Source organism: Drosophila willistoni (genome assembly GCF_018902025.1).
Source record: "Drosophila willistoni isolate 14030-0811.24 chromosome XL unlocalized genomic scaffold, UCI_dwil_1.1 Seg142, whole genome shotgun sequence".
NCBI lineage: Eukaryota > Metazoa > Arthropoda > Insecta > Diptera > Drosophilidae > Drosophila > Drosophila willistoni.
Window position 1 is genome coordinate 5,831,093 of NW_025814053.1, and position 25,107 is coordinate 5,856,199.

The window sequence follows — 25,107 nt, forward strand, 5'->3', positions numbered from 1 at the left end:
ACTTACACACAGACACACAGAGACACACACACACATACAAAGAGAGAGAGAGAGAGAGAGAGAGAGAAAGAGAGACACAGACTTGTCGTGTAGTTGGCAACACTTTCACTGTCTGGGTTGCCACCCCTTCCCCACTCCCAGCTAAAAAGCTCTCACCTATTCCCACATGCTCGCTAAACATTTATTTTGCTTGTTTGCCTTCTTCTCCATCCTCTTCACCCCCCTCCTCTGCCCTTGGATCTTGGATCACTTTATTGCAAATTTAAATTCTCATTACATGCCAAGGGGGTTGTGGGGTGGAAAGAGACTAGAAAGGGGGCTACCTATCCTCTATAATAATAACTTATCTAATGTCTCTGAAAAGAAAATTTCCAAGAAAATAATTTAATTATTAGCCTCAAAACAAACCAAATAAAAGGGGGCGAAACGTAAAATGAAAAGAGCTTACAAAAATGGTGTCGGGCTTCCCGTTTTTGTCTTGATTCTATTGCATTGTTTTCGGCGTCATTAAAAAAATTTCGCACATAATAGTTCTTTCACTTCGCTTGCTGCTGTTGCTCCTGCTCCTGTTCCTCCTGCTCCTGTTCCTGTTCCCGCTTCGGCTGCTGCTGCTACTCTTCGTATTATCGCATTACGTAATAGTTTTGAGCGCACTCGCTTTCGCTAATTAATGACGTAAAATATTTGTACTTCATCATCCACAGCCAGCGCATAAAGGGAGGGAACTAGTAAGAGCTGGAGCAGCAGGAGGGGCAGAATTAGGATCCCTCCCTTGCTCTTGGCCTAGACATTTTTGCATGTCGTCAATTATGAAAAGTTTTTAGCACGCCCTCAACTTGTTTTTGTGGTATGTGTGTGTGTCTGTGTATGTGGAACCGCTTCAACAAGTAGAATCTTATCTAAAGCGTTGCATACTTTTGGGCCAAGCGGCGGTGTTCCATGTGTTTGCTCACGTGAAACGTGTGAAAATTGCCATTTTTCGCATTTCTTTTCTTTAAGCTATTTGCCTCTTCTAAGAATATTTTTTCTCTTCCACGGTACCCAGCAGTTCATGCCATAAGAAAGTATATAGGAATCATTGGAAGACTATTTGAATCATCCCATTATGCATTATTACTTTGGATCATCAAGTACTGTAAACAATCTAATTAGCCCTTTTTTTAGTTATCATTTTAAGATTTACACAACTCGCATAACATTCGCCAAATTAGTTTCAAGTTCAAGAGTATTAAGTCTGTGCAGGGTATTGTAAAAGCCATCTAGCCGGAAGGAAATTTATATTTTTGTTTTTTTTTTTTGCGCTCCAGCTAATCACCAAGCTCGACGACTGTGGCTTAAAGCCCTTGATCCTAGGCACCAGCGGCACAGCACACACACACACACATTGATTGTGTGTGTTTGAGGTGGATTTGACAGGGATTAAGGATAATGCCTTGCCAAAAGCTGAAAACCAAAGAGAGCACAGAGAGGATAGAAAGCACAAAGGGATGGATGGTTGGGGAGACACAATGTAGGCATAGCCTAGATTTCGAAGTATAACAAAAAAAAAAAAAAACAAGAAGGAAGGTTCCATCGAATTAGACAGATAATGCAAACTGATTTCAAGTAACGTAATCACAAGGTGTTTGTGAGTGCATGTGGCAGCCAGTTACTTTAAGAGATTAGAGAGATGGAGAGGAAGAAAAATTCTCATTATGTTTTGTTTATGTTTTCCCTGTGCGTTAATATTTCAAGTAGTTTTTGTTTAATATTGATTTAATATTTAATAAAACACTGTGTATCAAAACAGTATTTCATTTAAAGTCGTGAAAGAGATTGTTTAGTTTTATTTATAGTTTTTCGACTGTCTATTGCTTATTTTAGAGAGATAATTTTCTTCGTTTTATATCCTTAGTTCTCTCCTTAATTGAGAAATTTTATTGGCAAATGATTGGGCCTAGTTTAAAATTTTAAACATTCAATTGACTCCATTAATCAATATTTAGTAAACACTTTAATAGGGCAAGTTATTGGGGGTTATTTCTTTTCATTTGTTTCCTGGTTTTGTAGTACGGTGTAAGCCTGTCGACCTGTCATTTCTCTCACAGACAAATTGAAATTGATTATGTGCGTACATTCGAAAGACTTTTGTTGACAGTTCGCATTGTATGTAGAGTATAAAGGTACGCACAACCGTATGTGTGTGTGTGTGTATGTACGTGTGGCATATGTCCTACGGCCACTCATTATCCTGTCTATCATTTAAAAGCCATGCGTATGAAAAAAAGGAGTAGGCAACTACATACATAGTGGGAATGGCTTGAAGTTTATTTGCCTATGACTGACCCACATTCAAGTGAGGGCACAAGCACAAGCACAAGCACACACAAACACACACACACACTCATTGATATATATACATTTATGTAATTTTGTTGTAATCATAACTGAGGCAATGAAGCATGCGATTTACCAAAGCCAAAATCATCATCAGATGAAATCATTTTACACTTTTTCTGTTTACTTAAGCGTAAGTCAACTTTATGAATGTGTGTGTGTGTGTGTGTGTGTGTGTGGCAAGAACTAAGACAAACACAAAATGTACTTATCCACACACATACAGCAAGAGAGTGTATGGGTGTGCTTGTGTGGCAAGTGCACGTAGCAAAGTCACAAAATTGCAATAATTTTTGGTAAAAGTCGCCCTCAAAAACCGCAGCGTACGACAATTTTGGCATTTTCACACTTTATGCCATGGCAGGAAGTGAAATGGGTGAACGAAACAGAAGCAGAGAGAGAGAGAGAGAGAGAGAAAGAGGGGAAGAATGTTGATGGAAGGAAACCAGAAAAGGAACTACAGTACACACGGCTTTTGCAATATGTATAGCGCAATATGCACCAAAAATACACTTCTTCTCCTTCGCTCTTTCAGAAATGTGCCATCAAATATTCTCGCCTGGCTAGAGATTTCGTTTTCCATAAAGTTCAATAAATGACTCTCAAAAGCTCAACACCCCATATCCCCAGCTCAGTGGATGGAGGAAACCGCAAGAAAGGCAGGGTTAAAGGATTCGAACATGTGCTGTGCGATCAAAGTGATTACAAAATGTTATTTACCATCAACTCAAAAACAGAAACTTTCTCATTTTTCAAAGACTTGTCAACTCTGAAATGCTTAAAGGGTCATTTCGTGACCGTCAAAATAGCTTTAAGTTTGTTTACGTTCTACAACTCATCTCAACTCCCTCTCTTATCGTAATTCTAACCGATTCATAACTTAATGTGGCACACACTAGCTATATGCTTATAAAACATCTAACATTTATAGATTCAAACACATGTCTCTACCATGTCTGACTGACAAGATGTATATAAAATATAGAAGGAGGTGGGTGGGGCAAATATCCATTCTCCAACTACCTTTCGCCCAATCGGCCCACTTATCAAATTCCTTCTGCTACTTTTACTAATCAAATCGAGCGCCAAGTCTATTGTTGGATGTTGTGGATGGTTAGACGAAGAAGGTGGTTGACTCGAATCAGCTCGGCTCAGGTGGCACTGAAATTTCTGGGCTACATGTTGTCCATAAAATGATTGAATGGCAACAAAATACAAATACCCTCCCCACACCTCTACACACACACACACACAAACACAAACACATACACACCACCCCAACACAAAAAAAACGAGTGTAAGTAAAATCAAGGGCCGCGTATGAAATGACATGAAAAAATTTCTCCAACAAAAAAATATGTATGTATGTGAATATTTGAATGAAATGAATGCAAACATCGACTTACCATAACCTTTTTCTTCATGTTTTTTCTTCTTCCTCACCATGTTTAATACCCTACAATTGTTAGGCGTTAAAGGGTATATAAGTGATGCCTTAAATGAGAGAGAAGATACATGGAATTCAGCTTAAAGTGTAAAATATATACTTTACATTCGATGGGGAGTTGATTGAAAGTCAAGCCATAAATATAGATTAATTGCTCGCAAATCGTCTGCTTTTTCAGATTGAACGAGTTGGCAAGCCTTTACTGTCATAAAGGGTATAGACAGTTTGGTGCATTTGGAGATTTTGCTACTTTTCTAGTTGTTCTTCTTGCCCAGCTTCTTCTATCTCGTTGAGCGTCTGTCAGCGCCTTTCAAACACGTGATCGATCTTTAGGAAGTTGGTAGGGAACCTACCACCCACCCACACCTCCTCCCATCTGAATGGACGACGCAGGCACGCAAGGATGAGGCAGTGAGACAGTCAGACAGGGGTCGATGAAACAGTTGGTTGGAACGCTCTCAGGTGTCTTTTGAAGCAAGTTTTCGTGCCAAAGTTTGCTCAGCACAAACATCAAATGTTGCGCGAATATATATATATGTGTATAGGTGAGCAGGTGTGTGTGGGAGAGAGAGATAGAGAGCGTGTGTGCCTATGGAGGAAAGTTCCTACTCCTTTTCGCCTATATTATTAGTTTCCTTTCTTTCTTTTTTTTATTTTTTTTGTTGCTACTTGCGCCGCTTTTCATGTTGGCTGTTCGGTTTGTTTGCCTGTTTGTTTGCCTGCTTGTTTGTTTGAGTTGCTGTTAGAATTATTTTCTTTTTTTTTTTGCCATTTCTACTAACGCAAAGCCGCGCCGCACTGGCACACACACACATGCACTTACATATCCTAGGCATGTCCTTGTTTGCAAATACATATATATGAAAAACCAACAAGCATAGATTTAATGCAGCTTCGTTCTTTAGGTTTAGTGTGTGTGTGTGTGTGTGTGTGTTTTCACCGTTCTTTGTTTTTCTTTGCCGCCCCCGCCCCATCCCTCATCGACATTGTTATCTTGTTGTCGTTGCTGCATTCTGGCCTAAGCCAAATCCTCTGTTTTGTCATCATCTTGACTCAAGCTCAAAAGCTTCGTTAAGTTGTTCTCTTATTTATTATTATCCTTTTTGCCCAACCCCCAACTCCCTTCTTGAGACACATGAGTGCCCAGTCCTGCGAGTTGGCTAAAAGATCGACCATAACCATTCATCATATCTACATAGATGCGGTTTCAATCATAGTGGATCTTCATATCCCTTCTGTAATTCCATCATCTTTCATTATTCCCTTCATTAGACACACACACACACACACACTTCTGGTTTTCCTGGTTTGCCGCTGGATTTAGTTACCACCTTCCTGCTTGTATCTCTGCTCGGGTGAATGGTATATAAACTTAATTGCGGAAATTGGGTTAAAAAAAAAATAAAAATAAAAAAAAACAACAAGAAGAAAGAAGAGAAAACTTTGACACATGTGCGGGTTAAACAAATTTATGTAGTATGTAAGTGAGTGGGTGCCAGACAGAGATAGATAGATAGCTAGAGAGTGACAGAGACAGAGGTGGGAGAGGGAGGCAATGGCGTTCATTGACTTGGCAAAAGAATGAAATGGAAATGGGAGCATGGCGAAAGTTTTCTTCTCTGTTTTTTTTTTTCTGTTTTCTTTTCTTTTTTTTTTTTGTTTTCCCGCTTTGCACACACACACACACACATACACAGACACACTTATAGCCACACCTACATACATACAGTCGTTTGTGTGTGCCGTTGTAATGCAATTTTATTTCATTTCATTGAAGGCAAAAGTTTTCCCTTCATGAATTCTTTTACTTTACTTTTTGCCTTAACGTCGTGTGCGTACAATTCTTTCTTTTTTTCTCGCCCCCTCACTCGCTTCTCCACCCCATCCCCCTCTCTCCCTCCCACTCTCTCCCTACATGATTTTTTTCTCTCGAGCAAAAGGGTCGTCTCCTGTGATGACTATGCCTAAGCCGCGTTATATGCAAATCTTTGATGTAAGTAATAATTTCCTTCCTCCGGCAAAAAGTTTTCGCGAATTGTAAATTATGTGGAATGCGAATACAAAAATATATACAGTGAAACCTCGATATAACGAATCTGAGGGGGATCGCAAAATTATTCGTTATATCTATTGATTCGCTATAGGTACTGAAATGTAAAACCTTAGTCCTTTCAAGGGACTTAACAAAAAATTCGTTATATTGGGTTTTTCGTTATAACGAAGTTCGTTATATCGAGGTTTCACTGTACATATATTTCTATATATGTACATATATATACATACATATATGGGGCATTAGTCGCAAAAGTTTGACAGTGATAAGTTCATTTTTACGTGTGATATAAATTTAATTTTCCAAAATCCTAATAGGCCTTGACTTTTTAATGTCATTCCATTTGTTAAGGCCCTAAATCCAGCCAGTACATTTAGTCAGTTTGTGTTCAGACCTTGAACAGTCTACAACATTTGGAGCAAAAAAACAAAAAAAAAACTAAATCAAAATTTAAAGTGAATTATAGTTCGGGAAAAAACAAATAAGTAAATATCCTTTTTTTTTACTGTGAAATCCTTGAATTCTAAATTAAATTAACGTTTTTATTTTGTCACAGTGAATTGGAAAAACATAATAATGGGAGAAGTATGAACAGGTTTCGGTTTACGGTTTTATACTTCACACATACACATACCTACCTATGGACTTTTAGCCAAGATTTTTCCAAATATAAAAGGTAAAAATAAACAAACAAACAAAAAAAAACATTATTTTAGTTCCAACTAAATGAATTATTTTCCTTTTGCATTTCAACAGCGACCGTGACGTTGGATCGAGCTTACTTTTATAGGATTAAAATCTGTTTATATTATTAGTGGAATATATATACACACTGCAATCCCTTTAACACAATGAAAATTGCAATGCTGACGGTACCGGACATTCATAGGCCCTGATGTCGTGGGATTGCGTCTGCTGCAATTCGGATAAGCCAATTACGTTATCAGTAAATTACAACACCCAACGACATGTGCTATCTGTCTTCGCTCTGTTGATGCGATTCTCAACTTTATTTCAAATGAGTTTTATCAAATATTCGTATGGTCACACACACACGCCACACGCCACACGCCACACGCCACAAGCATACACATACCTCACACACATGATTATGTATGTATATCTCGTTCAACTCAGTAAATCTTAACAAATCCGGAGAATTTAAGGGTTATTACCTTGTTTTAATGGGTTCTAGTAGAGACATATTCGAGGTACATAAAATGTCCATACAAACATATGTATATTAGTATGTGGGGCAAGGTCTAGAAATGTTTTCAGAAAAGAAGCCCAAGTGATCACAAAACGTATATCCATGTGCTATTTCAAGTTATTGTCATGGGGCAAGTATTTTGGAAGTGTGAACTGTGAAAGAAATACAATTATTCGTTAACCGCAATCGTTTCCATTATCCCCGACGGAACAACCTTTCCGTATTGCTTCATCGGGGGGAAAAGCCACCTACGTCGTGGTTCTAATTCGAGAACAACAGAAAGTTAAATTACTCTTGGTACCAATTTTTTCAAAAGAGCTGTCATTCGGATTTACACAATGACTTGTTTTTCTGGCTCTGACAGCAGTTCTGGCGATAACACCTATAATCTGATACACAATAATCGATAATGTGATGGCATACTTTTCTCAAATATAATTTTTCCATTCAGCACTATATTGTAGTGTTTCACATCGAACGTTCCAATACTACCATAAATTCCAACTTTATTCTTACGTGTTCCCTCCTAACTTCTAGTGTTTCACATCCAGCGTTCCAATACTACAATAAATTCCTCGTGTTACCAACTTTATTCTTATGTGTTCCCTCCAGAAATGTTGTGAAAAAATTTGGGTATATCAAAAAAAAAAAAAACATTTTATTAATCTTTTGTTCTCAAGCTTCTTCAATTATACACAGTCAATAGTCACAAAAATCCTTTCTTTGCCATCACTACATAGCTCTAGTTAAACGTCCAGTTAGTTGAAAATAATGTCTATGGAATCCACATTAAATTTAAGCTTCTCCGTTGACCAGATGTCGGCTCTAACTTTTGGTGGTTTTTCCTTTAAAAAAAAAAAAAAAAAAAAGAGATGTTCCCAAATGTGTAACATGACTTTTGCAAGGAAATTGAATTAAAGTGTGAGTTTAATTTAATTTCAATTTAAAGCTCTGAAATTTCGTTGAATTTTTTTATGTTGTATTTTCTTGGTTTTTTTTTTTTTTGCGCAAGTTTTTTCAAACACTCGAGTGTTGAATGTATATAAACGTATGGATGTATGTACGTACATATGTACATATATAACTGAACCGGGATTGGGTTGAGTTAAGTTGGTTTGCATTGCGGACTGCTGGGGCCTCTGTCAAGTGGCTGGGGCATTGGGGTAGTAGGTCCACAGTGGCTCGTATGCCCGTGGACATTTTCGCACTTGCATAACTTTGACGGCATTTTTGCAGCATTACAATTAACTGCCAGGCAAGTGCAGGCAGCTTGCCTGGCCAGCAGCCTAAAAGTATGCAACCGCATTTGCTTGCTTGGTCCCTCTCTCACTCTCTCTCTCTCTCTGTCTCCTTCTCTTTCCCTTGTGTGATGGCTCTCCCTTTCTATCTCATTCGCTCCCATATACTAGCCATGTGTTTGTGCAAAATTTGTTCCATTTTACGCTTTCTACACAAAAACAATAAATCGCTCACAGCGTCACGTCAACTTTTCCTAATGCAGAGTTGAAAACGCGGGTCGTTTGGTAGGGTTTCCCCGCCTACTTTCTCTCTCTTTCTATTTTCCTTATTTTTTTTTCTACTCTTTGATACCGTGTAGACATACATAGGTTAGTGTGAAAGGTTATAATTGATTTAAGGCAACCTTTTGGCCTACAATTAAATTGTACGATCATGTTTTTAAATTGATGGCGAAAGTGCCAACTAAAAAAGTTAAAAGGAAGTCTCATAAGCAATTATTATCCTTTTAGCGAAGGATATCACAAAGTCGAAGCTAAAAGTTAATGTGCGTGTACAGATTTTCATTGTTGTTTTTTATTTTCCAGGATGTAACGGGATGCTGGGTTGCCAGGATGCAGCGTGCAATTGAGGCTAAAGCCATTTCAACTGCCACTTGACTGAGAAATACAATAAGCACATTCCCCTCAAACATACTTACAAATATACATATATGTATATACACAAAAATATAAACGTAAACGTATATATCCTGATATATGTATACATAACAATATATGTACTTATGTATGTACATATGTATATTGGGTAAACTGTATGTAATTGTTTGTAACTTTTTAAGTGTTATTGTTAAAGGATATATGTATAATCTAAAATAAAATTGCAATAACATGAATTTTACATACCCTTGACATAGAGAATATCTTACATATCAAAGTTTTCCAAACCAATTGTTTTTTATTGGTTAGACTTTCTTCTACTTCTTTGACTTATTCAAATTTCACATCTCATTATTCTTCGATACATACTTTGGTAAGAATTAAGGCCTTATGGTGGAATAGTATCCTAATGAAGGAGTATACAACCAATTTGTTTGTCTTGACAATTTAGTCGAAATCTTTCCCTCAAAAGGATAGCAAATTTGTGGAAAAGTTGTGTGAAAATGTTAAAAAGTATGGTATACCCTTTTTTTTTGTTTTTGGTAAACATAAAATCAATGCAAGATTATCTAAAAATCAGCATTGAATGATTGTGAATGATCTATGGCAGCAGCTGATGACGATTTCGTATAAATTCGGTTTTACGTTTGAGTGCGAAAAACGAGACGAAACAAAAAAAAAAGCCAGGCAACTACAAATCGATTATCAGCCTTCTTCCAGAATGACCTGTCTGCCAGCACGTGTTTTATGGGGCAACACATACACACACACAGAGACACACACATACGCACACACTCAGACAGAGCGAAAGAGAACGAATGTGGCAGCTATTTTAGAGGAAAGTGAGGAAACGTGATTGAAATTTTATCTTTGGTAAAAGAAAGCAAGGGAAAAACAAGCGAAAGAATGAAAGAAAAAAAAATTCACACACACACACACATACACAAATCGAAAGAAATGTTTGCGAGTTTGAGTTTGGCTTTGCCACTCACCTGACCCAGGTTTCGGTTGCCATCTTTTGGTTCATCTGCACCTTTCTCTGCTTTTTTCTCGCTTTCTCTGTTTCTCGGTACATATGTGTGTATGTGAGTGTGTGTGTGTGTTATTTGCATTGAAATGTTGAGTAATTGGAAAACCAATCTGAAGCACATCCACTTCTTGTTTGGCATACCTCTGATGCTCGATTTTTCTTTTTGTTTTTGTTTTTTTCCCAGAAAAACAAAAAATAAAAAATTCAGAGAAAAACGCCGTCACGACGAGTTCGAGTTGCCGCTGGCATTCCCCTAGAAAAAAATAAATTGTTTTTAAATAGCTTCACATCTCTTGTTTTGGGTTGCCATTTCCCCGACATGCCATCTGCTCCTCCTCTTCTGCCATTCTCTCCATTTTCCAACTCGTGCTTAAAAGCGTGCGCTTTGCATTTACGTTTACCTTTGGCTTTTCCCAGTTTTTTCAGTGCAAAACAAAACTGAAAACAAAACATTAAATAAAATACATACAAATGTACGTATGTATGTATGTATGTATGTATGTATGTACATACAAACAACAACTAACAAAGAGGAAATTCCTTACTCCCCCTACTGACGTCACCAACAACATTCAACAACGCTTGGCGAAAAAAGCTAACAATGAACGCGTTTCCTGTGAAGCTTCCTGATTTCTCAGCTTATTTGTTTTCAATTTTATGATGGGGTTTTTCTTTTTTCTCTCTTTCTCTTTCTCTGTCTTTGTCTCTCACTCTCTGTGTCTGTGTGACAGGGAAATTTATTTTGCATTCAGTTCTTTGGTGTCACGGAAATTGTCTCAATATGTCGTAAATTATTGACAATTTTTTATTACTCTTTTTTTGTTTATTAATATTTGTGTGAAAGAGTTAAACTAGTGTTAAAAGCATTGGTGATAAACTACTGCGATGACAAAACGCCAGGCGACAGAAATGGTGATGGAACAAACTGATAGCAGAGATGATGAAAAGAGTAAATGAAACACAGCTGCAGACTGTAGTTGGTATGGAAATGAAAAGTGAGTTGAGCTAATTAATTAACAGAACGACTCTGATGCCCGAGCTGACTTAGAGTGACATAAAAACTGGCTTAAATGGCATTAACGCCATACAGCTTTGAATCTATGATTTAGATACTTCCGATTCTTTTCTATCCGTTTTTGCCATAAGCTGATCTTAAATATTAAGTATTAGCAAAGTAATCTGGTTTCAGTTTTAAAGACGAAGAAGAAATCAGCCTAAACTCTTTGTAGGAGTACAATTTTTGAGTTATTTATTATTAACCTTAGACAATTATAATCTACGACATTTTCCACCTACCAATTGTGATCAATTCTGAAAAATTATTGCATAAATAAAGATGAAATTCAAATGGGCATTTCTCGAAAACTTGAAAATGTAATTTTATTTCTAAAAAACAAACAAATCTATCTTTGCAGTATATTTCGAAGTGTAGAGTTTAATACCTATGCTTCGAAAATTCAGTATCTCTAGAAACGTCTACATAGCAAGTTCTATGATATAGAAACAAAATATATATATTTTATAACAATAATTTTTAACATTTTTTTCTTCGAATATTAGGAATTTTCGAAATAGTTACCTAGATATATGCAAGAATAATATATAGAAATATGAACGGATTCGATGATGGTGATGTCTATACTGCAGCTGACGTGCCCGACATTTATAAACATTCCTTCGATCCTTACGTATGCAATGGTGGCAGCATAGTGGCCATAGCTGGCGAAGATTTTGTCACGATTGCTGGTGATACCCGAATGGTGAATGAAGACGATGCTATCGTTTCACGCAGTCAGAGCAAACTCTTTCAATTGACGCCAATGACTGCAATAGGTTCAGTTGGCTGCTTTGCCGATACATTGGCCGTTGTTAATGTGATCAAACAGAATATACACATGTATCAGTTAACTCATTTGAAACGAATTTCAACCGATGCATTGGCACAGATGTTATCGATATCGATGTATTCGCATCGTTTCTTCCCCTATTTTGTGTCGAATATTGTGGCTGGCATTGATCGGAATGGTAAGGGAGCTGTTTTCAGCTATGATCCCATTGGGCATCATGAACGTAAAGCCTACGATGCAGCTGGAACTGGATTTGAACTAATGATCCCAGCAATGGACTATTTCATAAAAAATCTAAAGGAACCCTTAACCATAGAAATCGCCGCGGAAATAACAAGGAAAGTAATGATAGTAGCTGATAATAAAGATGTTTACACTGGCGACTCGGCCATAATGTATATCATAACTAAAAATGGCGTAGAGGCTAAAAAAATGCCCTTGCGTAAAGACTAAATAGAAATGCAAATAAAGTAACAAACGAAATCTGCTCAATCAACCATTTCAAAATTTGCGTTTATATTGTTTGTTTCATAGAATATATATAAAATAATTCATAAAATTCTGTTGAAAGTGAGAGAATTTCCTTAGTTCAATTAACATGGTCGTCTGGTTATGCACCGCGGCCGGCCGTAGGGATAGCTAGTATTGACCATTTGGCAAGGACTACCAGGTGATCGACGTGCTGTCTCTCTATTTGCAGTGCGCACCGGTTGGGGAGTTTGCAGTAATTCATCATTTCCTTGGCCAGGAGAATTCCGTCCTGTTCGCGGTGATCTAATAAGCTCATCGAATGGAGCATAATTTTGCATAGAGCCGAAACCGTGATAGGTGTCATTTGTAGCTTCGCCATTGCCTTGCATATTTTCGTAGACATTCTCGTGAGTTGGTTCATAGGATGGGGCATACGATGGTTCAGTAACGTCCTTGATAAACATAACGCCCGTAGAGTGTGCCGATTGTAGTCCATCTTGCGATTGATGATATGATGGCATATTATTAGGGGAGCTGTTGTCCCCATCGTAGGTAATTGTAATCAATTGTTGATCTGGTCCCTGAACAAGGTAACCTACTGCTGGACCCCCATTCTGTCCTGGCAACGAAGGTATGGGTATATTCTGTAGCCCATTGGAGTCCGTTGGCCTAATATAGATACGGGTGACCGATGAAGATGTCTTCACTGTAACTTCCTGAACTTCATCAGCAGCTGGACTGACAGTTTGACCAACTGTCTGATCATTCAACATGGATGGGGCACTTTCATCGGCCAATTGATCTGAAGGTGATTGTTTAACCAGACGTCTAGTAACCTTTTGTTCCGAGCTAGCATGATGTATGGATGCCGACGATTTGGATGTCACATCAGCAGCCATTGAAGGCATGGTAATATCTTCGAGGTTCTCAGGTCGAGAAGCCATTCTGTTATCCGTGCGACTACTTGAAGTATAAAAATCCGGTTGACTTATATCCTCCAATTGTTCATTGGGCATAACGGAATCAATTCTTCGTAACGAACTACGACTTCGCCCTTTAGCTGGCTCTGTTATGTCTTCCAAATCCTCATTGGGCATGGTTAATTGATGGCGACGTGGCGAATACGATATATCTTCGTATGATGGCATGGTAACATCTTCCAATCGACTTGAATTTGTATTATCTGTCCAAGTTCGATTGTCATAGCGCTCTTTAGGAGAGCCACATTCACAGTTATTCGAACCTTCTGATCGATCGAACGGGGCACTAATATTCTCTATTTGCTCGGAGGGAAAAGTACGAACAGCCTGCGATTGAGCTGGAACGCTAGAAGTGGCCATTGAAGGTGCTGAGATATCAGAAATTTGCTGCTGCTGCTGAGTCATAGATAAGCAAGGAAAACTTTGATTGCGTTGCAAGGACGGCATCGAGACGTCTTCTAAGCATTCATTGGTGATCGGCGCTCCCTTTGGAATTTTTGGTCTACGACCTCCGATACTCATCTCCAAATTAGGAGCACTGACATCATCTAAACACTCGCTCGGCAGGTTAGCTGGCATTGAACGTTGCCTTCGCAATCGACTCATATCGTACGATCTCTCATTGGCAGTTTGACGCTCATTGAACTCAGAAGTGACTCCACCAAATGATGGCATAGTCACATTTTCCAAGCACTCATCTGCTATTCTAGTGCTAGCTAATATAGGAGTTGGTACTGATGCAGAACGCTGTATTCGCTGACTAGAAGGATTAACGGGTCCTCGACTGCGCGATGTATTGCGCTGTCCACAACCAGCTCCAGAAACACCACCAAACGAAGGCGCTGTCATGTTCTCTAGGCACTCATTAGTGACTGGTCCACGTCTAGAACTATAAAAAGATGACGGGGCCGATTCATCGCAGATGTTTTGCGAAGGTATTGACCGCTGCCACCTTCCTTGTCCTCTACCTTGGGGAGCTCCTGAAACTCCACCAAACGAAGGCATTGTCATTTCGTCTAGACACTCATTAGTTTCTGGTCCACGTCTAGAACTAAGAAACGATGGGGCCGATTCATCACAGATGTTTTGCGAAGGCATTGATCGCTGAGACCTTCCTTGTCTTCCACCTTGGGGAGCCCCTGAAACTCCACCAAACGAAGGCATTGTCATTTCATCTAGGCACTCATTAGTGGCTGGTCCACGTCTTGAACTCAAGTATGATGGGGCCGATTCATCGCAGATGTTTTGCGAAGGCATTGATCGCTGAGACCTTCCTTGTCTTCCATCTTGGGGAGCCCCTGAAACTCCACCAAACGAAGGCATTGTCATTTCATTTAGGCATTCCTTAGTGTCTGATCCACGTCTCGAACTAAAGTAAGAGGGAGCCGATTCATCGCAGATATTTTGTGAAGGCATTGATCGCTGAGACCTCCCTGGTCTTCCACCTTGGGGAGCTCCTGAAACTTCACCAAACGAAGGCATTGTCATTTCATCCAGACACTCATTAGTGTCTAATCCACGTCTTGAACTCAAGTATGACGGGGCTGATTCATCGCAGATGTTTTGTGAAGGCATTGATCGCTGCCACCTTCTTTGTCTTCTACCTTGAGAAGCTCCTGAAACTCCACCAAACGAAGGCATTGTCATTTCATCTAGGCACTCATTAGTGGGTGGTCCACGTCTTGAACTCAAGTATGATGGGGCCGATTCATCGCAGATGTCTCGCGAAGGCATTGGTTGCTGTACCCTTCTTCCTTGTCCATTGCTTTGACCAGCTCCTGACACTCCGGCAAACGACGGCTCAGACATACCTTCAATACACTCACTTGGCATAGGATCCCTGGCATTTCTTGTTGAGCTGGCGAACGTCCTAGGTCTACGACGCAATTGCGACGTGCCGCGTAATGGAATACTTCTTGCGAAAGACGGTGCAGTAACATTGTCCAAACGTTCACTTGGTAGAGTCACTTGTTTCCTAGGTGCACCCGAGACATTGCCAAACGATGGCATTGTCATATCATTTAGGCATTCATCAATCATAGGTTCACGACTTGAACTGCCAAATGATGGTGCTGTCATGTCGCAAATGTTCTGCGACGGCATAGATTGTCCTTGTTGTCTTTGTTGAGGAGCTCTAGATCGCGAAGCTCCTGATATTCCACCAAATGAGGGCATTGACATATCTTCCAAACACTCATTATACTGAGGTCTTCTAAATGGCCCCGACCTATTTGAAATATTTGCCTGTCGCCTGGGGCTTCTTGCCCTTGAAGCACCGGAAATCTCATTGAATGACGGCGTCGGCATATCATCCAAACACTCATAAGTCATAGGGTTTCTACCGGAATCTCTGAAAGATGGCGCCGATATGTCACGTGTATTTGTGGAAGGCATAGACTTTTGTTGATTGTGTGTTACAGTTTGCGCAAACGATGGTGGGGTAACATCGTCTACGCATTCACAATCCGTTTCTGAAGCGGCTGCAACACCTGGTGCGAAAGATGGCTCACCGTTGGGACGACGACCGGAATTAACACTCGATAAGTCTCTGAATGTGGGCATTGACATGTCATCCAGCTGCTCATTTGTCGAGCATGGCAAAACTCGTCGGCCTCGTCGGTAACTTGCAGCATGTGACATACTTCTCGCAAACGTTGGGGCACTCACTTCATTCAGACACTCACTAGGCAATGTCACTTGTCTTCTAGAATTGTTCGATGATGCACCAAAGGATGGCATTGTCACTTCATCCAGGCATTCACTCGCTGTAGCATGGCCTCGACCTGGACTACCGAATGATGGGGCCGAAATGTCGCGTATATTTTGCGTTGGCATCGATGCTTGTTCTCGCCGCGAATATCTGGCACGAGAAGCTCCTGAAATACCGCCAAATGATGGCATTGTCTGATCCTCCAAACATTCATTGGCAACTGGATCAGAGCGACCAGAACTATTAAACGACGGTGCAGATATTTCGCCAATATTCAGAGATGGCATCTCCATTTGTTGTCTTTGTTGACTTCTTTTCATTGTGGATCCTGAAACTCCACCAAATGAGGGTACAGCAGTATTACGTTCTCTGGATGTGTTAGCGAAAGTTGTCGGACGAGATGGATCTCTGGACGTACTCCTTGCAAATGACGGAGCACTAATGTCTTCCAAGCACTGGCTGGGTAAAGTAGCTTGTCTCCTAGATATACCCTGTGAAACACCCATTGAAGGCATAGACATGTCCTCCAAGCATTCAGTGGGTATAGTTCTATGAACAGAATCGGGAAAACAAGGAGCAGATATATCCTGAATGTTTCGCGATGGCATTTGGCGAGCCCTAGCTCGAGATTGTCTAAATGAAGGTGTTCGATCTTCTGCACAATTCGTCGCAGTTGGACCCCGGCCAGAACTATCAAAGGATGGAGCGGAGATATCGTAAATATTTTGCGATGGCATGGACACCTGTCTTCTTTGCAAACTTCTGCCTCTGGAAGCTCCTGAAACACCTCCAAACGAGGGTATTGTCATGTCTTCTAGGCAATCATTGGAAACTGGTCCACGACCAGAACTACCAAAAGATGGAGCAGAAACGTCACATATATTTTGCGAGGGCGTGGAAACCTGTCTTCTTTGCAAACTTCTACCTCTGGAAGCTCCTGAAACACCTCCAAACGAGGGCATTGTCATGTCTTCAATGCAATCATTGGAAGCTGGTCCACGACCAGAACTACCAAAAGATGGAGCGGAAACGTCACATATATTTTGTGAGGGCATGGAAACCTGTCTTCTTTGCAAACTTCTACCTCTGGAAGCTCCCGAAACACCTCCAAACGAGGGTACTGACATGTCTTCTAGGCAATCATTGGAAACTGGTACATGACCAGAACTACCAAAAGATGGAGCGGAAACGTCACAAATATTTTGCGAGGGCATGGACATTTGTTGTCTCTGAAGAGTTCGACCTCTGGAAGCTCCTGAAACACCTCCAAACGAGGGCATTGTCACCTCGTCTAGGCATTCATTGGAAACTGGTCCACGACCAGTGCTACCAAAAGATGGAGCGGAGATTTCGCCTATATTTTGGGAAGGCATAGATTCTTGACAGTTTCTGCCTCTGGATACTTCCGAAATGTCACCAAACGATGGCATTGACATATCCTCTAAGCAATCATTATAGGTTTGTCCTCTGCCAAATGAAGACGGTGTGGAGAATGCTTCTGACTTTCGAGGGCTTCGTCCCCTGCTTCGATAAGCACCCGAAACGCCAGCAAACGACGGTATTGACATATCTTGCAAGCACTCATGATCTGCAGTTACACCACGTCCCGAACTTGCAAGTGACGGGGCCGACATATCACTAACATTTTGCTGCCTACATGAGTAGCCTGCTCCTCGCGACATGGATCGATTAAAGGATGGCGCTGAGACATCATCTAAGCGATATTCACATTGCATTGATGACATCTGGGGTCTGTTACTAAAAGTGGGTAAAGTCATATCAGTCAAACACTTATTGGTTTCGATGAAATATGGTGGCGTTATATCACAAATATCTTGAAATGTGGCGTTCCCCGATTGCGGAGAATCGCTATAGACAAATGATGGAGCGCTGACGTCTGCTAAGCATTCATCGGTGGCAAACCTCTGTTGCCCTATGCGTGTACTCATGGCAGGTGGTAAAGTGTCGTCACGAAACGAAGGCATGGTGATTTGGTCCAAATTTTCCGATTGATCACTTAGATTAAAATTAAGACGACGTCCAGGAGGACTTGCATATGGAGGATTTGATGTCATTGGTGTGCAGTCCAAAGGTTGAGCTCCCATATCGGTGGCATTAAAGAAACTGGGTGGTTGCACATCATCCAAATGCTGTTGATCATTCAAAACGGTACTTGTCTCTTCTATCTGACTCGTAACACTGCCGCAGGGATCACAATGTGTGGTGATCACTTTGCGCCGCTTCGTTTGCACGCCAGAGGACTGAGTGAAAAGGGAATGGAACCATTTTATAATCAAACCAATTATACTCACAAGTGGATTTCGGCTAGTTGATTTATCTCCACATTTATCCGTTTCATTGCCCGTCATTTGATCTCCCCGAGCAAGACGTTCTCGCAAGCTATTAAATCGACTAACAATCTCCTCATAGATGGAATCCACATAGTTTTTACCCTCTGTACCGCTAGCTGGTAACGAGGTGTCGCAGGGCTGCTGTTGCTGCGGTGATGCATCGTCCTGGCACTCTGGCGTAAACTGATCAGACGGCATGCTCACATCTGCCAGGCATTCTTCAGGCAGATTACTTAAATTAGGTGCCGCGGGTAAATCATAAGCTTGACGTCGTGGTTGATTGGCCTGACGGAATGTTTCCATGGCAGCAGCATCAGTGTCATCTTAGAGTGAGGGCGGCACTTGTTAGAATATCGAAAAGTTCAAATAAGCTTCTATTATACAAACATGTCATATCACGAAACATTCGCGGATGACGCCATTCCTCTCTTCCGGTAAGACCAAATTCACTGGGATCATATTGCCTAGGCTGTCCACGAAAGCCAGGACGCAAATGTTCCGGAGTGTTTACCAAATCATGTCCCGGTGGACAAGCCATTTCAACTTTTGACTATGAAGAACGTTTAAATTTTTAACACATTTCAGTCGATTTCCTCTTATTATTCTTATTACCGCTGCACAGTAAAAGTTCCAGAGATGGTAAAATGGAATTCCTTCAGTTATTTGCCACCACTTTAAACTCACCTCATCTAATATAAAACGAAACACACGTAAAATTTTGCCGAGCCTAAATTAATATAATGATTCTTAAATAAAATTTTAATATATCTGACATATTTTTCAACCGACTACTGAGCATCTATAACAATTTTTATAATTTCTCTCACTTCAATGTGAGGTACAATACGATTCTTATTCAATTAAACAATTATGCAAGCTCATTTGAGAGCATCAGCACTTCCACTTTTCACTTCCTATGAACTTCCGTCAAGAAGAAATAAAGACAGAGAGAGAGAGAGAGAGAGAGAGAGAGAGAGGGAGAGTTTGAGTGAACAGATGCAATTAGCATTGCGCATAGTAAGTAGCTTTCATACATTCATGTACATATTTTTCTCCCGTTTTATTCCTCCTGTTTGGTTTCGTTTCATTTCGTTTTTCTTCAGCTTCATTGGCTTACGGATCTGATCTGAATATGGGTATGGGATATAGGGTACGGAGTATGGTTATTGTTATGGGGACTAGGTGTATGTTTTCTGGCCGCAAGTCGCGTCACACGAAAACCGAAACGCTTTCATTTCCGCCAAACACAATTGCATCATTAGCGATGCAATCTCCGTTACTTAACGTAACCGCAACATGCCGGAAATGAAATCCAAGGCAAGCTAAGCCCGCTAAACTTTGCACGGTGAACGACTCGACAAGTGAGCGGCAAGCCGAGAAAAAGGCAGGCAAGAAACACAAGCAAAAAAAAATACCAGTAAGAAGAAGAAGTGAAAGAAGGAAATATGACGTCGCCGTGTGGCATAGTCACATAGTCGTAGTCATAGTCAAAGAGCAGTCAAGTCCGCGTCTGAGTGAAACGACGGATACGGGTGTATGGGTGGCTGGTACGGAGAAAGTGTGTGAGAGAGAGAGAGAGACAGAGGATAAAGGAAAACAACCGGAAAGCAAACGAAATGATGCTGCTGCGCACAAATAATCGAATGAAGCAAAAGCTAAAGCTGAAGCTGACTTTGTTTGTGGCCAGCCAGGACCAGGATACGGCCCGCAGGACACGCAGGAGGACAAACGATGATTACGCCCGGTGCCGCTTCATTTAGCTGTGGTGTTTGCCCCAATGGAGACAGAGACAGCGAAATCTAAAGACAGAGAGTGCGAGTGGGAAAGAAACACAGTGCCACTTGCAAATATTTGACTTAAGCTTTAGAAAATACACACAAACACACCCACACACCTACACACACCTTAATAGCTCTCCCATATGTATGCGAGAAACGGCCAACGAGGGTCGAACAAAGAAAATCATTATTTGATGGACCATAAAACAAAAAATTCCAAGTCATAAATGTTTTGAAAGGGTTTCGTATTTGCCCTTTGACCTGTTACCTTAAAATTTTCGCAAACCGTCGTCTTTATTTCGTTTTAAACATTGCCCATTTGCCAAACGAAAATCATCCAATGCCCATCTAATCTTAAGCAAGATTTGTTCACGAATTCCATGGAACGATCAATTCAAACAAACAATATGAATCTGACCATTTTCCAATTCCACTTATTCCCTTTCAATATACTTACAAGTTGGAAATTCAATTGAAAACAATACTCGAGTGCATTTATTCACTTTTGAAGAGTAATCGTTTAGAGCCTAATGAAAATTGTTTTACTGTAATTTACATGGTATCTTTAATATTCAGATTCTAACAAATTCTCCATTCTCGCCTCGCTTTGACTGGCTCTCATATGTCCGTGGGTCCATGTGGATGTGTGTGTGTGTGTGTGTGTTACCTTTAAATGGAATGTTTGAGGCATGTGGATGCAATCAACTCGTGCTCCAGCAGCCAGGTATTTGCATATGCCTTACCTCCACCAACTCTAACTCCCAGTCACATACAGATCCGCACATCCCATTGCCATTTGCTCCATCCCCTCCTCTTACTCCTACTACTTTACCCCTCCTCTAACAAACTGCTTCTCACTCTTCTTGTTGTCACTTTTCGCGCCGCTTTGTGCCGCATTAATGCGCATATTAAAATGGACGACGACGGCATGCAAACTAATGTCAGCAGAGCACAACTTGATATTCATATAGGTAGGTGGGTGGATGGGGGGTTGGTGGATTGGTTAGCTGGTTTGATGGTTTGCTTAAGGGTATAAAGCGAGGAGGCAGCTGCCACCCAGCCGGAGGAACACAAAAGCCTTGCCTCAAGGCTACCAGACAATTTCGTTGTATGGGCCGAAGTTCGACGAACGTTTAGCTTGCTTACTTTTCAATTTGCTTATGGCTGAAGAAACGAAAATGGAACTGGAACTACTAGAAGCTCTTGCCCAAAATGCAATGAAATAATACAAAAGAGTAGCCACAACCACAAGACGCAGACACTAAGTTTTCTAAAGGCTTAAAGGAGAGACACACATAGAGAGAAAGAGAGAGCGAAACCGAAAGCCTAACCTATGCAAACATGGCCCAAACAGCGATTAGGGCGAATGTATCAAGAGTTCACGGCTTCTTTTAACCAAAGGTTACAAAATCGCTGTTATGCCTCATCAAAGGTACATTATGTACATATGTTTTGTGTGAAATGCAAAATTCTACAAAAGAAAACAACGACAAGAGAGCACGTAAGAAATTTGAAATTCAAATCAAATTAGATGAGAAGGGAACCAAAAACAGAAATATAAATACACAACTGAAATAGTAACTGTCTCTGAAGTCATCATCATGTGTATAAAGTCTGCTTTCTTCTTTTGATTTGCCTTGACTTTGCTAGAGTAACTAACTAAATTATAGATCTCATATATAAAGAAGTTATCTCTGCCAAAAATCAAAAGTTAAGAACAATAAAAGAAGTGATTTAAATTAATAAGAGAAAGGTTTGTCAAATGATTTAAAAATAAACTTAATCTAGTTAGTTTTGCTTTCTAAATAATCAATGTGTTTAGATCGTATTGAGATTTTTATTCAGTTTTACATTTTACATCGACGGTTGAACATTGAAAATTTCTAAGTGTAAATAGGAACTAAAAAAATTTCCTGTTTCCAATTCACACTAAGAAAATATACACCATACTTAAACACCTCTAAAATGGTCTCATTAATGGCATTAGCCATTTCAATTCTGCCTCACATTCTTGGAATCTCAATTTCGACCAATGATGGATGTTCGACTGCTCCCAATGCAGCCAGTTGGATAGTATTTATATCAATGGTAATCTTCTGGCATGATTGCGATCTCGTTCCCCGAAAGTTTTCACGTCTGCCTGCTGCGGCACGGATATTTTATGAAATGGTGACATGTGCCCTATTGATTGACATCGGTTTAACACTTCTTCGATGGCGCTCGGACATTCTGTTGCTTCAAGTGATTCAAGTTCTACTCACCGTTATGCGTATCCGCGACTTGCGGCATGGCAAGTGGCCATATGGCTTAATTGGCGTCTTTGTTATAAGTTATCTAATTGCTTTGGCCATTCTTGGCTTTGTCCAAGTTGCCAAGCGTGCCTTCAAAATTCTAATACGTTTTGGACTTTTTCAACATCCATCAGGGGCAGAGGAGCGGGAACAGAACGACAATGACGACAACATCATCAATGCGGCTCAGTTTTTGATGACTATTGATCAATGTGGCATGCGACATTTTTTCTGTCACGGATGTGCCAGTCGCCTAAACGACACGCTGCATAATTGATCACATAGTTTTGCACCAGAGTTTTGATAATCGAATTTTAAAAATTGTCTATTTTACTAGCAATTTCTGTAAGATGACACTTAAAGCTTCCGTTCTTTAAAGATCAAAACGAAATTATTTTATTGTAAAATGTCTGCAAGTCAAATAAACAAGGATGATCAATAACACCATTATTTACTCAGACTTGAAATTGAGTAAAAGAATTTGAAATTTCAGACCTATCGATTTCCAAGCATGTGCCTTTTGGTTCAGTTCGATGTTCTTTGATGAAAAAGAATCCGAGATATATTTATCAAAATGATTCGAAATTCAATGTTTATCAAAACGTTTTAACTTTGTCGTTAAATTGCTTTATTTCATTTCACCTTCACGGGTCAATCCGTATTTTGGATTCAAAAAGTCCCTGAACCATCTATAACCTTGCAAATCCCACTTTCGGGGTAAAACTATATTGAGTTAGTGAAAATCCCATTATAAGAAAATGTACCCAATTTTGAATGAATTCCCCATGTTTTTTATTTTTTTGGGACACTCAAAAGCGCCATCTAACGAATGAGGTCTTCGAAAAACATCGAATCGATTAAAATTTCCTTGCATTAAGCTAAGGACTTGGCATAACAGTAACAGACAGAGCTTTTAGAGAGCTTTTCTTGTTTACAGTAGGGTAAAAAGAAATTAATTTTGAAATTTTTCAACGGTTTTGCTATATTGAAACGTTTCCATTGGCAACGGGGCCATAACCGTGGACCAGGACAACAACAGTGACCACAACACCGACGTTGTGCCACGTTGCCCAGGACAACCGCCAACCGCCCCACATATGTTGGGCCAAGTCAGCTGACATGAATAGAACCCGCTATTTCATTTGCTTTGGTGCATAAAATAAAAACAAAGCGAAAACCTCAATTAAAAACCCAAAAAAAATGTGCTGAATGGGTCAAAGGTGTTTCTCTTGCTGCTGCTGTTGCTGCTCCTGGTCATGGGATACATCTACAACATCTACATCCTTGCCGCAAACTGTCACTGCCAATACGCTCTCATCGCAGCCAAAGCAATTCAAGGTATTAATTCTTGGCCAGCCGCAAAGTGGAAAAACCCAATTGGGTCATTTGCTTAGCGGCAGCAAACGCCAAGCCCAGGATACAGAGCCAACGAATGGAGTCCGGTGCTATCGCATGGAATTGCCAGCCAATGGCCAGACACCACATCCGGTTAGTCTCTCCTTAACCGAAATCGGTGGCAATACGGAAATGCAACGACTCTGGCCCCACTACTATGCCTCGGCTCATGGGCTGATTTTTTGCTTTGACCTCAGTCTGGGCATCGATGATTTGCAATTAACTTTTGATCGACTAGCAAAATGTCTGCAGGGCACTGCTCTAAGTGGGAAACCTGTGCTCTTGGTGGCCCGCCAAGAACGGGATGGTGTTCAGTTGTACGACATAGAGCACACGTTTCATTTAGAGCATTTGGCCAAGTCTTGCAATTGCCCTTTACACATTTGTCACGTGGACAATGAGCAGGATCGTTGGCGTGGCATTATCTGGCTGCAGAGGCAATTGCTTAGCCAAGCACCAAATCTCGAGCAACGCATTAAGTACGACATGAATATGGAATCGTGGCAGCGACGCAAACGGTCTATCCTAAGTAGCGGCAAGTTGGCCCAAGTGCATCGACATCGTTTTCGTCGCCAAAATAGACGTGTGAGTTAAAAGTTAATTACTGTGAAAGTGAAATTTTACCATTTTACCATTTACCTTTAGCTCTGGCCAATTCCCACAGTGGATTCCAATCATCAGCAACACTATCGTCCTGGCACTGCCCCAGCCTCTGTATCGGTTTACATAATACAAGAGGCCAGAGATCACCTGGAGCCAAAACAGGAGCAACAAATGGAATTGGCTGCTCAGGTCCTCTAACAAGTGCCAAAACAAAAAAAAAACACCAAATTGAGGCTATCCAAATTTTTAACTATATTAAGCAGGTTCTGTCGTCGTGTTTTTTTTTTCTCCTAAATAATATAGTTTTAAGATTTTATTAAATGATAATGATGATCATTTACAATCTCAATAAATATATTTGCTCTACAGTTTCTTAAGATACCATGAGATTTTCTAATGTATAGTGATTAACAATATAAAAAATAGCAATTAGTTTTGATTAACGAATAGAATCAAACTTTAGTTAGTTATACTTCTCTTTCAAGCGAAAATGCTTACCATTTTACAGACAATTCGAATTGCCTGCAGGACTAAAATAAAATTTATACTCAACACATATTTCTAAAAAGAAAACAAAAATAAAAGTTATAAAATAATTGAGAGAGATTTCATAAACCTATGAAGAAACGCTTTAAACAAACTGTTGCTCATAAATAGGTTAATTTTATAT

General features: G+C 40.1%; 4 protein-coding genes and 1 long non-coding RNA gene across 5 annotated transcripts; 4 read left to right on the forward strand and 1 right to left on the reverse strand.

Annotated features, from left to right (window-relative positions):
* Positions 1–6,331: 6,331 nt before the first annotated feature.
* LOC111518891 lies at positions 6,332–7,036 on the forward strand. The gene is made up of 3 exons (XR_002724137.2): positions 6,332–6,361; positions 6,433–6,552; positions 6,633–7,036. It is a non-coding gene; the product is annotated as an uncharacterized LOC111518891 (long non-coding RNA).
* Positions 7,037–11,621: 4,585 nt separating this feature from the next.
* On the forward strand, positions 11,622–12,311 carry LOC6644635 (proteasome subunit beta type-1). The gene has a single exon (XM_002067507.1). It carries the CDS (start codon positions 11,622–11,624, stop codon positions 12,309–12,311), a length of 690 nt encoding a protein of 229 aa, XP_002067543.1.
* A 30-nt stretch (positions 12,312–12,341) lies between these two features.
* On the reverse strand, positions 12,342–19,118 carry LOC6644634. The gene is made up of 4 exons (XM_047011540.1): positions 19,055–19,118; positions 18,758–18,984; positions 18,332–18,693; positions 12,342–18,280 (listed from the first exon to the last, which is right to left on the reverse strand). The coding sequence occupies exons 2-4, from the start codon at positions 18,906–18,908 to the stop codon at positions 12,452–12,454; spliced, it is 6,342 nt and encodes a 2,113-aa protein (XP_046867496.1). The 5' UTR covers positions 18,909–18,984; positions 19,055–19,118; the 3' UTR covers positions 12,342–12,451.
* A 2,858-nt stretch (positions 19,119–21,976) lies between these two features.
* LOC111518894 lies at positions 21,977–22,889 on the forward strand. The gene has a single exon (XM_023177025.2). It carries the CDS (start codon positions 22,114–22,116, stop codon positions 22,714–22,716), a length of 603 nt encoding a protein of 200 aa, XP_023032793.1. The 5' UTR covers positions 21,977–22,113; the 3' UTR covers positions 22,717–22,889.
* A 759-nt stretch (positions 22,890–23,648) lies between these two features.
* Positions 23,649–24,706, forward strand: LOC6644633 (probable ADP-ribosylation factor At2g15310). The gene is made up of 2 exons (XM_002067505.3): positions 23,649–24,419; positions 24,480–24,706. Exons 1-2 carry the CDS (start codon positions 23,649–23,651, stop codon positions 24,633–24,635), a joined length of 927 nt encoding a protein of 308 aa, XP_002067541.3. The 3' UTR covers positions 24,636–24,706.
* Positions 24,707–25,107: the final 401 nt, after the last annotated feature.

Coding starts and splice junctions, on each gene's coding strand:
- LOC6644635 (XM_002067507.1), top strand. CDS start 11,622: ATGAACGGATTCGATGATGGTGATGTCTATACTGCAGCTGACGTGCCC.
- LOC111518894 (XM_023177025.2), top strand. CDS start 22,114: ATGGTCTCATTAATGGCATTAGCCATTTCAATTCTGCCTCACATTCTT.
- LOC6644634 (XM_047011540.1), bottom strand. CDS start 18,908: ATGGCTTGTCCACCGGGACATGATTTGGTAAACACTCCGGAACATTTG. Junction 18,694..18,757: donor AATGTTTCGTGATATGACAT/GTTTGTATAATA, acceptor CCTCACTCTAAG/ATGACACTGATGCTGCTGCC. Junction 18,281..18,331: donor CAACTAGCCGAAATCCACTT/GTGAGTATAATT, acceptor CTTTTCACTCAG/TCCTCTGGCGTGCAAACGAA.
- LOC6644633 (XM_002067505.3), top strand. CDS start 23,649: ATGGGTCAAAGGTGTTTCTCTTGCTGCTGCTGTTGCTGCTCCTGGTCA. Junction 24,420..24,479: donor TTCGTCGCCAAAATAGACGT/GTGAGTTAAAAG, acceptor ATTTACCTTTAG/CTCTGGCCAATTCCCACAGT.